The following is a 17,085-nucleotide window of genomic DNA, read 5'->3' as shown; positions in this document are numbered from 1 at the left end:
GCTGACCCAGACTTATTTCTATAGTTTGGTAAGGTGAGACCAAAAAAAAAAAAAAAAGTCACAACCAACTCACAAGAGCTTTCCACCTCACCAGCTACCATTTCTAGCTGATAAACTACATAAAAATCCTTACATAGCTTGCTACACACTGACTACTTTATTAGAGTGACTGCTCTATTAGAGTATCTCGATCTTTATCACGGTTTTCAGCCCCACTCCAAGAAAGATAATTTCGGTGTGATATCATTCTGAGGGGGGGCTAAGCCCCCCCTCAGCAGACCTAGGGGGGGGGGGGGCTTTAGCCCCCTAGCCCCCCCCATTCCGCCGCCTATGTGAACCAGCCTTTATGGACCAAGTACTGTTTAAAGCACGCGATTTCTATTTCAATAAGTTTTTACCTACTGCTGTGCCTCACATGATAATATCTCCATTGGATTGTACCTTAGTTTTCCTGGACTAATCATGAATGAACAGTGCTCTTTTATAGATTCTGTATCCAGAGTAATAGTACGAAAGAATGTAATGGAAACTAAAGTAAAGAAGTGTGACCCTATTGATCAGCAAGAAGGCAGTGTAAGACAGCGAGGCACGCAGGACAAGAATCCACCTTGTTCAGACAGGCAAGACTGTAGTGTGAAAGTAAAAGCTTTGGAGAAGTTTGACCCTAATGGCAGCAACAATGAACAAGAAACTAGTGAAGGAATCCAAGCTGAGGAGAGTCTTTGTTTAGAGTCTTTAGTCAGGAAAGACAGCAATATGCAAGCACTCAATTTGGACACACACCATGTCAGCAAGCAACAAGCTGGTGTAGAAAAGCCTGGTAACATCTCCACAAAGAAACAACAATGTTCAGATACAAAAGCAATCATCAAGACAGACCATACGCAGATTTCCCATGACCAAGAAACTTTTGATGTGCAGTTAGAGACAGCATATGCCAAGCCATCAAAGTATAGAACTATACAAAGTGTTTTAAAGCATTTGCAGATAAAGAGGCATACAGTTAAGGGTGACGGAAGTTGTCTTTACCATGCAATTGCACACCAGGCAGGACTAATTGCAAGCTCCTCTACTGGTGATGAGGTGATGAGTAACCATCTCAGGCAACTCACCCTTTTGGCAATGCTGAATTACCAGCTAGAGTGCTCATTGTCTGACCAAGACTGGCAGGCAAAACAACTGCAAGTGTTGACCACCTGTGAGTGGGGTGGTGATATTGAACTTCGGTTAATGGTGGTTGGCCTTAAGAGAGACATTATGGTGGTCACTGACTCTAATCTTGGAAATCTGTTTGCATGTAAATTTCCACACCAACTACCACCAGTTCCTAAAATGACGGGAGGAGTTTTTATTCCAGTAACATCTGATGAACTCTGTAGCAGTGACCAATCAACACAGTTATTGTGTACAATGGCAGTAACCATCATGACTCAACTTAACGTATTTTGTAATAATATATTCATCTTTGTTCATGTATAGTATTTTAAAACATCTATACCACATTAATTTTATTATGTACATTATAGTTAACAAACAAGTGGTGGACTGAAGTTACAAGGAGTGGCACACACATATACAAGTTCATTTACAGAGTCCCACATTGAGGCTGGAATGGTTGGTTGAAAAATCCAGAATTCTTTTATACGGCCTATGGCTCTCTCAACATGAATTCTCAACTGGGCAATCTTCTTTGTACGTAAAATATTATCGCTTGAAAATTGAGTTCCTGAATTTAAAAATGGAGGAATGTTTAACTTTACTCCTAGTAAGTCTTGTATATCAAAGCCTTTGTCGGCCATGATCTCATCACCAATTTCAAGTAAGTCTAATAACTTGCTGCGTTCGACTAACTTTTTATCTGATATTGATCCTTCGTATGTAGGAGATACGAATACAATTGCCCCACTTGGAATGATTCCTATCAGGACCTTCACTGTATTCTGATATGCCAAAAATGTGGCAGCTTGGGAAACTAGTGATGATGGGCGCTCAATACCAAATTTTGTATTCGGATACTGCTCCTTAAAAGCTTCTGGCTTATACTTTTTAACTATAATCTAGGGTGGATAATGCTCCAAGCTTTTCAAACTGTGAAACGGCAGGTTAATCCATGTAGTAGTGATTCTAGAACAGATGATTGAGATATTCCAAATCTGTTTGCTATATCGAATTCAAAAAGATCCAAACAGAGCCTAACCAGCGTTAGAAAGAGCTGCTCTAGCAAGGGAAGTTTGTGGCTTCTCCCAGTCTTTTCTTCAGTATAAGTATCCTTTGATTCGCCACTCCTCATAACCTTTGCATCAGACTCTAAAATATTTTTTATAGAAGTAGAAAAGAGTGTCGTAGTCTGGAAAGCTGGTATACAGGTTGATTTGATAATTATCATCCTTGATATTTTCCAAGCGGAACAAAGCTTTTTTGTGCTTAGTTTGTAATTCTGCCAGCTGAAGTGACATTTCCACTACTTTTCCCTGTAAAAATTCAATTAAATCACCCCAAGAAAATCCTTCATCTTCTATCCCAGCGTCTTGAGTTTTTTCCACATCTTCAGTTGACGCAAGTTCCATGCAATACTGTTGGCTAGTCTCCATTAGTTGAGTAGAATCTGTTTTGTTAGAATTCTGTGTTGTACGTTTGAATACTTTGTCGCTGTTCCATGGAAACAAAGATGGGACAGCAGTTTTCTTCAATACATGCCTGGCAGCTTGGGGATCTTTACCGTTATAGTCATCAGCAATGAAATGTTCTCAACATACATTTGTGTTCCCATTGATGACAAAATTGGTACCAGGATCTCGTCGAATATTTGAAATCCAGTGCTGTGCCCTTGCCTTTTCTGTTACAATACTTGGGAAGGAATGAAATGAGATACGAGGTAATCCAAAATGTGCTCTTTCTGTGTTTTCACATATGAAGAAGTTTTTACATGAAACGGACATAATCACAGAACACTGTGATTTTTACAAACTAACCTGCAGAACTAATTCACAGTGCTTTTGTTTCATTGTAACACTAATGTGGTTAAGTTTAATTTTCTGTCAAGACATCGAAATACCTCATAGCGTTCCCTTCCAAATATCCTTCATTCAATTCGCCATAGAAAAGGTAGGTGATTTTCAACCTAAAAATGACGCACATAAATTTCCTCTGATTTCCTTCTGCTATAGCTCATCTTAATTGCTATTCACTGCTCTTTCCAAATCTGGTTCGGAATCTGAGGTATCTATCACATGTCGCGGGTTATTACGCCTTTTGTTGCACGCCCCCGAAACGCCCAATATAAAATGTATTGGGAAATTTGCTACACCTGGTCGGTGTAGGCCATTTTGACACGCCTAAATTTCCTTGAATTGGACTTTTTTGGTATCATTGTGCACGCAGAGAGTTGCTCTACACGTATCAAATTCGGAAAGTTACTAAACAGACTCAAGGTAAGCGGTACATGATACGTAATTGATTAAAAATTTTAATGGGTTTTCAATCGAAATGTATTAGACATGCCTGTTCCAGCTGGCATTTTTGCCATTGACAAAACTATAGCAAGTGTCCGCAAATTTCTTCATATGAGCAGATGAATGGCAGCACAAAAGCACACAGCAATACTGACCCCGCCACAATTCATCACTACACGACTTTCTTGAACTACCTTTGTCAGTTTGCGATGAAATAGCTGAAGTACTCGCAAGTAATTCGTCGATATCTCCCTCAATTCTGCCGTCTCCAGATGCCATTGCACGGTCTCTGTGAAGAACCAGCAAAAATTAATCAGAATCGGCTAAAAGTAGCATCGCTATATTCGGAAACAAGTGCCAAAACATCTTTTTGCTTACCTTAGCAGTGAATCGATTCTATTCAGCTATCAAGGACAATCACATTAGACTCGCCATACAAACCATTCTACGAAAATATTAGAGTCCCTCAAATAGAGCGTCCATTTGCATTTCTTGATATCATTTGGGATTTGGCTTATAAAAAGCACACAATGATGTAGCTAAAATTAAATACCACAATCAGTTACTCAACTTGCCACTATAAATCTAGGATGCAGGTTTGATCCATAGATTGTAATAACATTGTTAGATGGTCAGAATGATGTTAATTTTTGAGAGGTTTTCACATGTTTAGTGAAGACCTTAGTAATAAGTTACTTTGCCATTAACTTGTAAACTTGGTACTAAAGGCAGGGTGAGTTTGATAGACCATATAGTCCCACCATGGACATATATAGCTTCATCTTTGTAAATGACACGTACAATCATTGTATATCAATCTTTGATATACTTTTCCAAACATGATGGCACTCCTTATCACGTCTCTATAAAAGTTTTTTTTTTTTTTAATAAACAATACTGGGAAAAGAAACTATGAATTAAAGTGCAGGAGTGTGTGTTCAACACAGAAACATATGGAGTAGGGTTCTGTTGTTCTCTGATGGTTGTTGGACAAACAGGCAGACAGGCATTTCACTAAATGGAAAACCTCATAATTCATTATCTCATATAAAATAATTTATGGTTAGGTGAGTTCTCTCTTCTAGCCTAATTCCAATGGCTTGTAAATGAATTATTTAGCACTCCCTGGCTGGGTGAGTGTACCTTCCATGGAGGGTAGGGGTGGAGATGATGATCTCGAAGAGATGGTGGCAGAGTACAATATAACGGTTGGCCATCGGCCATTTTCCGACCAAGTGATGCTGTTGACCGATCAATGTAGCCATTGGTCGGTCATTTGTGCCGATCAAATTTTTCACAACAGTAATTATTTATTATTAGTCTTTATAACATGTATTATTACAGCTATCATTATTGTCATATCGTTACCTTTCCTTACCGAAGCTATTTAATTGCTGCGTGAAGTCTTGATCCCATTGAAGCATCGACTCGATACACATGTGTAAGCTAGAGCACTGCACCTGGTGTTTACCACAATTATCGATTGTGGGTTACAGTCGATGTTGTGAAGAAGCGATCACTACAGGGGTGGTGGAGCAGGCCAAAGAGTGAGGGGGCCAGGCTAGCTGTAAGCTGAAGACCAAAAAAAAAAAGATAAGAAAAAAAAAGAAGGTAACTACCTGCTGACGACAATAGCTGCCCTCCACCAACTATATCTCCTTATTTATAACTACACATATGTAGCTAGCTACACTGCTTTTCTGAATACTGTGACTGCTCTATTAGAGTATCTAGATCCTGACTTCTATTAGAGTATCTCAATCTTTGCTTGCAAACATTGTCCCATAAAAGTGGGGGGGCCACGGCCCCTCCATCACCACTGCCTATGGATCACTACACTGACTACACGAGTGGTGCTTTCCAGGAGAAGAAAAGAAAGTAATGTTTGTGAAGTGGAGGTACGATATTAAGTATAACATGGCCATTTCGTGGTTAGAATGTGTAGAGAATGTACTGGCTGGAGAGAGTGGAATGAAAGTTAGGTGATAAAAGTGTTCTGCACATGGCAAGTCAGAGAGTAAGTGTTGATCTATTGCTATTCACAAGAGAAACTTTAGCATAGCTAGTTGGATAGTTATAATTCAATCTGTGCTGACTCAATGCCACTTGTAACAAACCATTTAGCCCAGCTATAAGTCTACAAACTGGCTGTACAATACATTGATTCATAGTTGTTTTTGTAAAATATGTATGCAGCAATACAAATTTTGTACATGTATTACTATTAAACACAATTAATTGTCTGTAAAATGCATGTGCATAAAGTTCAGTGATAAGTAGCTGAAAGTGGTCTCAGATTTAATCTCAGAGTGATCCGTTTTCAAAATTTCCTTGGGGAGGGGGCATGCCCCCAGACCCCCCTAGAAGGCTTGTGCTTCGCACTGCGGGGTGTGCTTTGCACATCAGGATGGTACACCTCTATCTTATGGCCATACAATTTCAGAAATGGCCAATCAAATTTACTTTTGATTGGCCATTCGGTCCAAGCAATAATTTTCCCTTATATTGTACACTGTGGTGGTCTCCATACAAGCAGAAGTGTGTATGTGTCTGCATGCATGGGTGTGTGTGTCTGCGTGTGTGTGCGTGCGTGTGAGGTGTGGTGAAGCAGCATAGCCAAGTGGCTGCATTGGCCTGGTAGTCGAAAGTTTCAATGCTCAATTTTGTCAAATTAGTGTTTTTGTTTCCAAGAGTAAGAAACTTTGCTCACATTGCTCCAGTCTACCCAGCTGTTTAAACAGCCTGGTGTCGACTGAGGAAGCAGCCCAACCAGCTGTAACATCAATGGGTACCTGGTATTAACTGGGGAAGTAAATGCCCAACTGTCCATGTCTCATACAGATGTGTGTGTGTGTGTGTGTGTGTGTGTGTGTGTGTGTGTGTGTGTGTGTGTGTGTGTGTGTGTGTGTGTGTGTGTGTGTGTGTGTGTGTGTGTGTGTGTGTGTGTGTGTGTGTTGTAATGGTTTTTGATTTGGTATAGTGAACCATCACAGAATGACAGTCAATATGGAAGACATTATTTTACCGAAAGACATTGTTTTATTTTTATTATTATAGCGCCATCAAAATTGAAGATATTAGACAAAGGTGTAAAACGATACCAGGTGATTGCATAACATCTTATGATTCTATGGAGGATACTCAGTATTGCCAGATGTGATAATGCTTGATACCTTCTATCAGGAATTTCATGGTGAATCATGTACTGGTAGTAGTGATGTCACAATATATCATATACGGTACCGCCCAAGTGCAACATTGCGCTCGCTCGCACACATAACTTTGCTGGAGATTTTAAAAACACTAATTAAGGGGCGTGGCAACTGTTTCGCTTGCAATTCTTGTGAATGAAACAGCTGCCACGTTGTCTCGCAAGCGAAACAGTTACCATGCCCCTTAATTAGCAATTTTTTAAATCTCAAGCAAAGTTGTGTGTGCGAGTGAGTGCAACGTTGCGCTTGGGCAGTACCGTATCGTGATAGAAACATTTCATGATAACATGATAGAGAAAAAAGCTATATCATGATAGAAAAACACAAAGTATGTCGTGAAAAGTGTTTTTTCAAAATATAAGGATGTTTCTTTGGTTACATGTGGTGATACATAAAAAACAAGTTTCAACTTCATCAAATCTATGTGTTATTTGTATAATGGATTGACTGAATAAAACTTGTCTAGTGAAAACATTAATGTAATCAATTTCATTTAATATATCGTGACTACGTATCTTTATGCAAGTCCCATGATATCATGATTATCGTGATATTAAAATTTTCATATCATGGCTAATCGGTAGTGATATCTTTCTATCTTGTATGGTAGTAGAGTTGTGAAACTGTATTCAGAGGCATGCACAGAAACCTAAATGTTGTCATATGGTAGATGAAATTTACCAATTTTTTGTTAATTTTGAAGGATTAATGAGAGCTAAATCAACGTAAAAATATAGGAATTTCAAGTCATGAAAAATTTTATGTGCATATCACGTACCTTTTTGTATGCTCCATATGAGTAGTACTGTGTAGTTTTTAATAGTCACAAGAAATCTTCTACAATATTGTAATGATTTAGTACATTTTGTGTGAGGCATTAAATTGGGTACACTTAATAAACCAAAACCCACAATCACTTCTAATAAGGAGTTGTATAAATATAATGAGGGAATGTAGAAGTACTAATACAATACTAAACTTCTGTCTTCAATAATCATATTTTTTGGAAGAAGTCTTCCTCAACAAGGGAGTGACTTCTGTTAATAACAATGAGTGCTGTTATCTAAAGCCTTTTGCAGAAGTTGGATAGGGAGGGAATTTCCCACAGTTTGGGAAACTTAACTTTAAAATTTGGATTTTGAGTTAACAGCAGGCCTTAAGTACCAGTTAGATTGGCAGCATAAAAAGCAGTGATTGACATCGTGCAGTACAGCACAGCAACTTATAATAATGTGAAACGTACATTCATTTCTGACAAAGAATGTAGAGAAGGGATATAAGCACTCTTGGAAGTGAAATACTCTAATAGAACATTCATATAAATAGTTATGTATTGAAAAGTTGAAAAGGCGTTGAACAGGGATTTTTCGTTTCTATTGAAAGGGATGCATCCTTGATACCGATTGTAAATGAGTAGAAATCAAATAACTTTTGATTGTTTATAAAGAATATATATTGGTGGTATATGTACATGTTTGTTAACATACGTACACTTGCCTATCCAATATTGCAGAACTTGTGGTTTCTTGCAGCTCACTCATAGAAACTTGTGAAACTACTTTGAGACGGCCTCAGTAAAAAAAAAATTATAAAAAATAAAAAATAAATTAAATAAACAATTAGTTCACACAAGCATGTGACGTTTTGTGAAAATGAAAATAATTCATGTAAATGATATTGGTGGAATTACGTATGCTACAGTGCAAAGAAATATACAAGTTTTAATTGAGCTATTACTCCAGGAAGTCAGTGTAAAATCAATTACTATAACACCTATATACCATCTTATTCACCTGTTCATGGAGAGTTTGAAAGTCTTTGTTTTGTTTTGTAGTCCCAATTGCATGCATGTCACATGCATATATTTACAATGCTGTACACATAGACAAGATTACCATCATCTCTTGAATAAAACTGTTTTCATACGTGTAGGTACGTACGTACAGGTGACTACAGGACTATTACTATACACTGTATGTACCTTTATTGATTTGCCGATTCACGGTGAACATTTTAAGCTAAACCCAATGTTGTTGACTAACGCAAATAGAAGTTATGACTGCGAATATAAGAGTGCCTGTTGTTTATTTTTAGTATAGTTGCTTTGCAAATTGATTGCTAGCACCATAATTCCTAAACTACTCAACATAGCCAATCGAAACTTTGGTGATCCATTTCTTGGACACTACTGATAAAATAAAAAGGAAATTAGAAGTTGTATAAGCTAGGCAGAGACGTTCACATATGTAGGAGACACAGTGTTGATAAAAGTGTTAATATTTATTGTGTTACAAATTACAATGGAATGAACAAATCAGTACTTCAAAATAATGTTTATTGTCTCCTTTTCATTGCTATTAATTACGTGTCTCACATGCATGTAATTTATTATTAATATTTCACATTAGATAATGAATGAATAGTGGAAATCTCTTTTGATGAAGATGTGACAACTAAGGTACCACATTGTAACATGTTTACTAGTGATGCACCGATACCGATGCTAGTATCGGTATCGGCCCTATTTTGGCGGTATCGGACTTGTATTGGTAAAGCTATTAATGCCTGATACCAACCAATACTTTAAATGTCGTCATTTAATTACTTATCAAGATGGCGGCATACATAGCGCATCGAACGGAGTTGAGCAAAAGCTGATATAAACTATGAATTCCTTAAAAAGAAGCCAGCCACTAGCATTATTAGTACAGTAGAAACTGAAGTAAGCCACGAAATAAGATTCATTGAAGTCATAAACTATTATCTGCATGTAATCGATAGCCACAAAACCAGCAAACTGTAGTTGATGGGATTAGCAAATGAGTTTAGTAAGCTAAATCACTAGCTGTTTCTTGTGAGAAATGCCTGTGGGGCAAAGTATTGGTATCGGATTGGTATCGGCCATTTCCAGCCTTAAGTGTATCGGTATCGGATCGGTAGTGAAAAAGTGGTATTGGTGCATCACAAATGTTTACCTGTACTTGCTAGCATCGTTGTAAAGACTGTAGATGGCTAAAGAGCCAACCAAGACTGCTTTATATGCTTCGTCACTGGAAGATAGTAAGCTATTGTATTGTCTTGATTGCCGCGTTCAGTATCTTTTTCCCTCTAGGTTACAAATATGCAAGCCACTTTTCCATTGCGTACTAAAGTGACATGAACTAGACACTACAAAGACAACCCACTACTAAAATAAGTTGTTTTAGTGGTTCATATTTGCACATATATCAATAAACAATGACTCCTTCATGACAAAGAACGCTGTCTCATTACCATTGTAGGTACGTGAATAACATACAAACATGGTATTTTGTAAATAATGTAACTGCATATGTGGAGGAATTTAGGAAAATGATTTTTTTTCTTTAAGTACCAGATCTTAAGAAGGAAGAACTATTTATTGAATAAATTTATAATGTGTCTGTGGTTGTATGTGTGGTATGGGCGATTAGAATTGTAACAATGTTTGTTATTTCACAGCAGCCATATACATCACTTCCCAGTAAACGCTATCACCTTGGTAGTACATGGCAACTCGATCACCAACATAAAGGAAACATGACTTAAACAAGTGCTCCTCTGCTCACATCAGCTATCATTTCAATAGACCTTCTGTTTGAAATTAACTCACATGAAGCTGAACAATACTCAAGAGCCATCTTTGCTAGAACCAAAATGGAAAATGTCACAAACTATATTGCAATCCAGATATGGGATAAGAAAAAACAGAGATTACAACATGTAAACAAGGCATTGTCATGATCTAACAATCGGTCATCATAACTGTAACAAGATTTACATATATCCAGGGATTAAGTGCTGTCCCAATAAGAATTACGTATTTCTTTTCGTAAGTTGTTATTTAAACTATTGCTCTTGAGTTGTTGGGATTTCCCCAAGTTGTATTTACATTCAATATACATAATTGTGAAGTTAACATTCATTTTAGCAGTATGATATGCAATATCTGGCACCAGTACAACAGCAGATGTAGAAGTGCCATAACACCACCTTCTAGCCTTCTCACTATTAACAGTATTTAGTAAAGTCAAGAGCTATCAGTTCATAATTATTATAATATACTGTTAATGCTACACTGGGATCATATACACATCAGCTGTATTATTACTGTGTGATATATCAATTACTGAAGAGCCACCACCTTTTAGAGTAGATGGTCTTGATGCAAAGGTCAGTACTTTGCATGGAGGATCATAAGCTGTGAAGAATAACATGCTATAGTTTGCTGAGATAATATAATATTTCTGCATAATCTTTTCTTCTTGAGTTGCCTTGTACCTCTATATTCACCTGCATGGCACAGTACCGTTTATCTATAGTAAAACTAACTCAAAAATGCTTACAAACTATTCCAGCTTTTAGACTTTCCAGGTTTCTAGATCATCAACATATTATTTGTTGTGTTACAGATGTATACACTATCCTGAGCTACCATGAGATCTTAGCAAGTTTAGTTTTAAGGCCACCTAGTACACTGCAGTGCATAATGCTTTCCTAGTTCGCATGCCAGAGAGTAGGGATGGGGAAATCACACAGTTTGTTATGACGACATTGGTTTTACTTTCGCGGAGCATGATATTAGCGAATGTCACGTGAACCTAACATTGCTACTACGCCAGCCGAACCGCACTTGCTTAGAGATACAGTCGCTGTTGTTTGTCATTAGCGCGATGGCTAGTTCAAGTGGCAACAAACCATTTCTGGTCTATCAACTGGGCACCAACAATTGGCAACGAGAGGGAGAGTTCGCGTCAGGTACGTACAGTATAGTTGACTGAGTTAGTCTGTTTTGTACGCGTACTAGCTAGCTATAGCTTGTTACCGGAATGAACTGAGTGTACAGTTGACACTTTCTACCACGTTTTTCTGTCCTAATTCTGAGAAACTGAAAACAATCGACATAGACGAGACAAGCTAGATGCCTGACTCAATTAGCCTTGCGCTGAACTAGCTGACTCGGTCCTGCCGTGTAGGCTATATTCTGAGTGGCTATATGCAACCATGTGCCTCACTAAACTTGATAAAAAGGTCACATCAAGTAGGGAAGCCTTGAATGGCCAGAACCAAAGGAATATTGAGAAGTTGGATTCACCAGCCAGCCTCGGGGGTCCGCAACTATATGTGATTTTCAAATCTTTGTGGTTTGGTGGAAAGATTTCAAGCAATATAATAATTCAGAGCATTTAAACCTTGGTCTCGTGCTGCCTGCTCCTATAGTGAAACTATGGGTTAACAACTATGGGTCTGGTGAAACTATGTACAAAAATTTTGGCAGCAACCAATCAGATCACTCCATTTCTAATTAGTAAACTTGTAGGATTACTTCACACATTATTATTCTCTATGACCAGAAGTCACTAAACTGTGTCAACTGAAGCCAGTCTACATGAGTCCAAGGCAAAAGTATGCAGCGCACTTTTTGGCTTCCTGTCTGGCTTTACTGGGATGCCTTAAAATTAACTACAAAAGTCTGTTTTCAATAGGCTCCCATGTATTTTGACATCACTTGATTAGCTGTTAATCTCATATACTTTGGTGTAGCAATAATCCGGCATTTCAATAAGCAACCAAGGAATCTAATTAAATTTATGGCTTCAGATCAGTGGAGTACTTTATTTTAACCGCAAAACCATGTTTTTCAATGGCTCCAATGTATTTTAGCCTTCTCTTTCTACGTATGTTACTTGGGCATAATTCACAGTATTGGTGACTGCTATGAAACTTTATAAACTTTAAGGAGTACTCTTTAAGCCAGTCCATGTTGGTGATTCATACCATGAATCATGACATTAATATGCAGCAGTATAAATTATCGCTCACATATGACTTCATTTGCGCCCATAATCTAGAAAACAGGGAAGACAAAGGCTAGACCAGTAAGGAAGGTTACTATAGAAACAATAGTACAAAGTAAACATCAATTACAATCTCTAAACTGTAAGACTTTGTGGTTAGATAAAGGCAAACACCACTATCAACACTATCACATGTGAAAACAACATTTACGCAGTTGGCAAAGCAATACATCACTTTAATGGCTACAAGACCAGAAATTATTCAAACTCTTCACCCCTAAGTGCCTACCTCACAAAAGAGCTCTCTCTCACCTGTTTTAGCTGCTAAAGACAGCTCATGCACAAATTAGGGATGAGCCTATTTTGCTTTTTTTCCTGCCTATTTTTCTTTCCAGCAAGTCTTTAACTTTTTACCTATTTTGCTCAATAGTTTGCTCAAAAATTTTCTATTTTAATTTGCTGAGCATCAGTAAAAATTAATTGCAGTATCTCTAGTTTACAAGCATGTGTGACTGCTCTATTAGAATATTTCGTACATGGTGACTGCTCTATTAGAGTATCTTGATCTTTAGTCACCGTTTCCCTCCGTTGTCTATGAGCATATGTTGTCCTAATACTATGTGTGACTGTTCTATTAGAGTATCTCGATCTTTATCATACAAAATGTGCCAAGTTGCCATTCCTTGGTGCCCATTTTTCCAATTTTCCACCTATTTTTCCAGCATTTTGCTCTTTGCTTTTACTAACATTTTCCAAAAATTTTGCCGGCAAAATCGGCGCATCCCTAACACAAATGATGTCATAATTAATAGGTCACCAGTATCGCTGCATATTAACTTCATTAGAGGTCACAGCGCTATTCAACAAGAATCAATTAATAGAGTGGCTCTAGAAGCTTCTGAAAACCCATATCACTAATTGCCACACCAAAGTATACGGGATTAACAGCTAATCAAAAGTGATGTTAAAATACATTGGAGCCTATGGAAAACAGGCTTTCGTGGTTAACTTTAAGTACTCCAGTAAAGCCATACAAGAAGCCAAAAAGTGCAGTGCATACTTTAGCCTTATTGAAAATGGGCTATTAGTGATACGAATTTTCAGAAGCTTCTAGAACCACTCTATTGATTGATCCTTGTTGAATAGCGCTGTGACCTCTATATGCAGCTATATTGATGATCTGTTAATTATTACATCATTTATGCAGAGTTGTCTTGAGGAGTTAAAACAGCTAAAATGAGAGCTCTTTTGTGTGGTAGGCATTTTGTGGTGAAATGTTAAAATGATTTCAGGCCTTGTAGCCATTAGCAAGTGCTGTATTGCTTAACTATCTAGTTTTCACGTGTGTAGTGTTGATAGTGGTGTTTCCCTTAATCTAACCAGCAAGGCTTAAAGTTAAATCGCTATAATTGACGTTTTCTTTGTACTATTGTTTCTTGTAGGGTTCCTTACTGTTCTAGCCTTTATCTTCTGTGCTTTCTAGATTATGTGCACAAATGATGTCACATATGAGCAATTATTTCTACTGCTGCATATTTTTGTCATGTTTCATGGTATGAACTACCAACATGGACTGTTTTAAAGAGCAGTGTAAAAGTTTAAAAAGCTTCATAGCAGCCTCCCAACACATTCCAGTATGCCTGAGTACCATACCCAGAAAGAAAAGGCTAAAATACATTGTAGCCATTGGAAAACATGGTTTCGCGGTTAAAAGCAGGTACCCCACAGAAGCCATAACTTAATTACATACCTTGGTTGCTTATTGAGAATGGACTATTAGCTAGAGCCGGCAAGCTGCTCTTTGATATCGATCCATGCTAAACAATGAGCAGTGACTCAGCAATGTTAACATCATGCAATTAAAATTCTAGCATTCAAATTTTTTGTACACAGTTTCACCGGACCCTATTTTTGGTATAGGGGCAGACGGTGCAAGACTAGTAAAACCTTAGATATCCGGAATAGTGGCATCACGAGATACGTAGTATACGGAAATGTACCACCACACTTTCCTCTAGTTTAGGTTTTCATCACAAGAAATATACGGGAACTTTGCAACAATTTTCAGAGATTTCAGATTTCAAAATCAGAGGTTTCAACAAAATATCAAAGGGGGCTGTACGAGATTTCAAGGGAGTTGCGGACCCCTCGGCCAGCCTTGCCAATCACGCATTAGATTGTTTAGCACTAAATTTACACATTCAGGATTATCCTGTTTGCAAAGAAAGTGATCAAACCAGTTCCAGAACAAAATTAACTAGTTATCACCTTATGATCAAGGAATTGACCTATTTCAGATATGCAGGAAACACTGTCAGCACGTAACTATATAAGGGCCACATTAAGCATCTGCTTACTGCAAACTGGTTTAAGGAAATGGTTTTACGTTGCTCTTACTGTATTGTTGAAGCTTTGTATACATACCACATCATGTATAGCTACTCCATGTATACATGCTGTTTATCAGTTGATTTGTAACCACTACCTTCTCTCTAATCTATTGACATCTTAGAGGTTACAATCCTATAATATTGTATAGGTGATGTCATTGGTGTCTCAATTATTGGTGTAAATAACAGGTCAATTAACAAATTACCTCAGTGTTGTCAGAGTTCCAGGGGGAACTTTACACAATAAGCAATAAATGCGTACTCTGAAAAGGGTCTGGAATGCTTAACATACTGTACTGTTATGCAAACTGTAGACCACTCATTCCTCACTGGTGTAGAAGATTACATGTCCTTAGTTCCAGAATGCAATAACACAATTGAACAGGAACACACTAATAAAAACATCTCAGAACTGTCTTGTACATAGTTGGCCAGTGGCATTATTAGTTCCAATACATTCCCTACACATCTCTATGAATAATTTTATCTGAATAGTGACATGATTGTGGTACTAGTATGTAGTGTAATACATTGCTGGTGATAATTGGTTTGAGGGTGTGTACATGTGTATGTAGGCCCCGGCCTATTATGCCCAAAATTTTACCTATTATGCTTTTGAGCATTGCTCAAAAATTAAGCCTATTATGCTCAAAATTTTGTCACTACTGTTACTGCTGTCACTACTGTCACTAATGCTGTACATACAATGCTTAATAATGTAACATAACTCTGTTTCCACCCACAGGTAGTGGAATACTTCATGAGATGCATCTTAATGTGTACAACCTCATTGAAGGAGTGAAGTGTTACTCTATCTACCCTAGTGAGAAGCAGACACTACATCCTGATCCTCAAGTGAAAGTGTTCAAACTAAACCACCAAGTCCCAATATGTGAGTCAGCCTCTCCAGTCAGTACCTACAGGTGGCACTCCTTCAGTGATGACGAGTTTGAAACATATAGGAAAAATCTGGAAGATGCTGTGTACAAGCAAATGGATGAAGCGGAGAAGAAAGAAGGTACTCATTTTAAACTTGCTATTGCCCACCACGCTTTCCTAAACCCATTGGTAATGAGAAATGTAATCAAGCATCGCATAAAGGAGGGGAAACCCCCAGCTGCTTTGGCTTGTTTTTCACATGGTACTGGCTTGAGGATGTACTTGCATGAAATTGATGAAAAGCTACTAGAGGAATTCCCAATGCGCTTCCTACCCATGGTCAAGGAGTCTAAGATATTTGATCCGTCAGACAAGACGGCAGTTGAGATATGCTACGTTGTCTCACAACAACAGGTTGATACATTTCTGGGGATATTAGTCATTGGTTTCTCCAGACCGCATTGTGTTATCACCCATCGGTGTAAATCAACAGGTTTTTCACCGACTTGAAGGATGTACCATGGCTAATGTGCTAAAAGAATTCAAGTCTGTTCACTATGAAGGAAGTCCACGAGCGTTTGTCCAGATTGATGGATCAAAGTATGACCACGTTGTTGTATTAGTTTGTAGGTTTGCTGACTCCAAAAGGATACCATCTTTGCTATATATATGCAGCTAGCACATACGAGAAAGATCTCTCCGGTAAAGTTGCTACTTTAATTGTTGGAACAGGACCTCTAGCTATTCAAAAACAGCTACAAGACCTTGCTTACGATGAGTTGAAATTGGAATACGCTTATTTCCTTGGTCCCCAGCCACAACCTGTGCTAGCTAAGCTATACACAGTTGCTTCCATTGGTGCTTTCCCATTTCACAATGAAGCGTTTGGTATGGCGTTTGTTGAGTGCATGGCTTGTTGTACACCTGTCATTGGGGCTAACTCGGGAGGACCAATAGATTTTGTTGATGACACTGTTGGTATCCTCGTACCCAAAACAGATGATATAAAGTCTCTTAGTAAAAGTGTTAATGATGCTGTACAGAAGGCCATTAAAGAGAACTGGAAAGTGACTCATTCTAAAGCTTGTATAATCTGGTTGACAGTCTTTATTCCATCAAGAAGCAAGTCGGTGATTTGTTAGACGAAACACGTAAACAGCTAAAAATTTGAGTCACAACTGTGTTCAACAAGAATTGAATTGTGTGTTTATAGATTAGTTCAGATTTCTATAATTCTAGTATCATACTACTATAAACTTTGATTATTGACAGAAATTGTATTGTATTATTGTATTAATGCTTTACAGTGACCAGCAATTAATTTGTGATTGGTAAT

General features: G+C 37.8%; 2 protein-coding genes across 18 annotated transcripts in view; both read left to right on the top strand.

Annotated features, from left to right (window-relative positions):
• The window catches only part of LOC136247517 (uncharacterized), a 64,318-nt gene extending 47,233 nt beyond the window's left edge, over positions 1-17,085 (top strand). For 8 of the 17 annotated variants that reach the window (XM_066039256.1, XM_066039246.1, XM_066039251.1 and 5 more), the window contains 4 exons: positions 9,073-9,724; positions 9,777-9,945; positions 10,145-10,514; positions 15,616-17,085. In XM_066039256.1, the coding sequence (XP_065895328.1) occupies positions 15,636-16,259 (624 nt within the window). In that variant the 5' untranslated portion in view covers positions 9,073-9,724; positions 9,777-9,945; positions 10,145-10,514; positions 15,616-15,635 and the 3' untranslated portion in view covers positions 16,260-17,085. Of the gene's footprint in view, positions 1-6,509; positions 6,646-9,072; positions 9,725-9,776; positions 9,946-10,144; positions 10,856-10,890; positions 11,441-15,615 lie in introns of those variants that run through there. The other 9 variants (XM_066039261.1, XM_066039262.1, XM_066039250.1 and 6 more) reach the window with 8 other exon arrangements.
• On the top strand, positions 16,270-16,891 carry LOC136248175 (D-inositol 3-phosphate glycosyltransferase-like). The gene is made up of 2 exons (XM_066039989.1): positions 16,270-16,375; positions 16,425-16,891. The coding sequence occupies exons 1-2, from the start codon at positions 16,270-16,272 to the stop codon at positions 16,889-16,891; spliced, it is 573 nt and encodes a 190-aa protein (XP_065896061.1).

This window comes from Dysidea avara, chromosome 2 (assembly GCF_963678975.1).
Source record: "Dysidea avara chromosome 2, odDysAvar1.4, whole genome shotgun sequence".
NCBI classification, from domain to species: Eukaryota; Metazoa; Porifera; class Demospongiae; order Dictyoceratida; family Dysideidae; genus Dysidea; species Dysidea avara.
The sequence above is the reverse complement of the archived record's forward strand: the minus strand, read 5'-3'. Positions and strand labels throughout refer to the sequence as shown.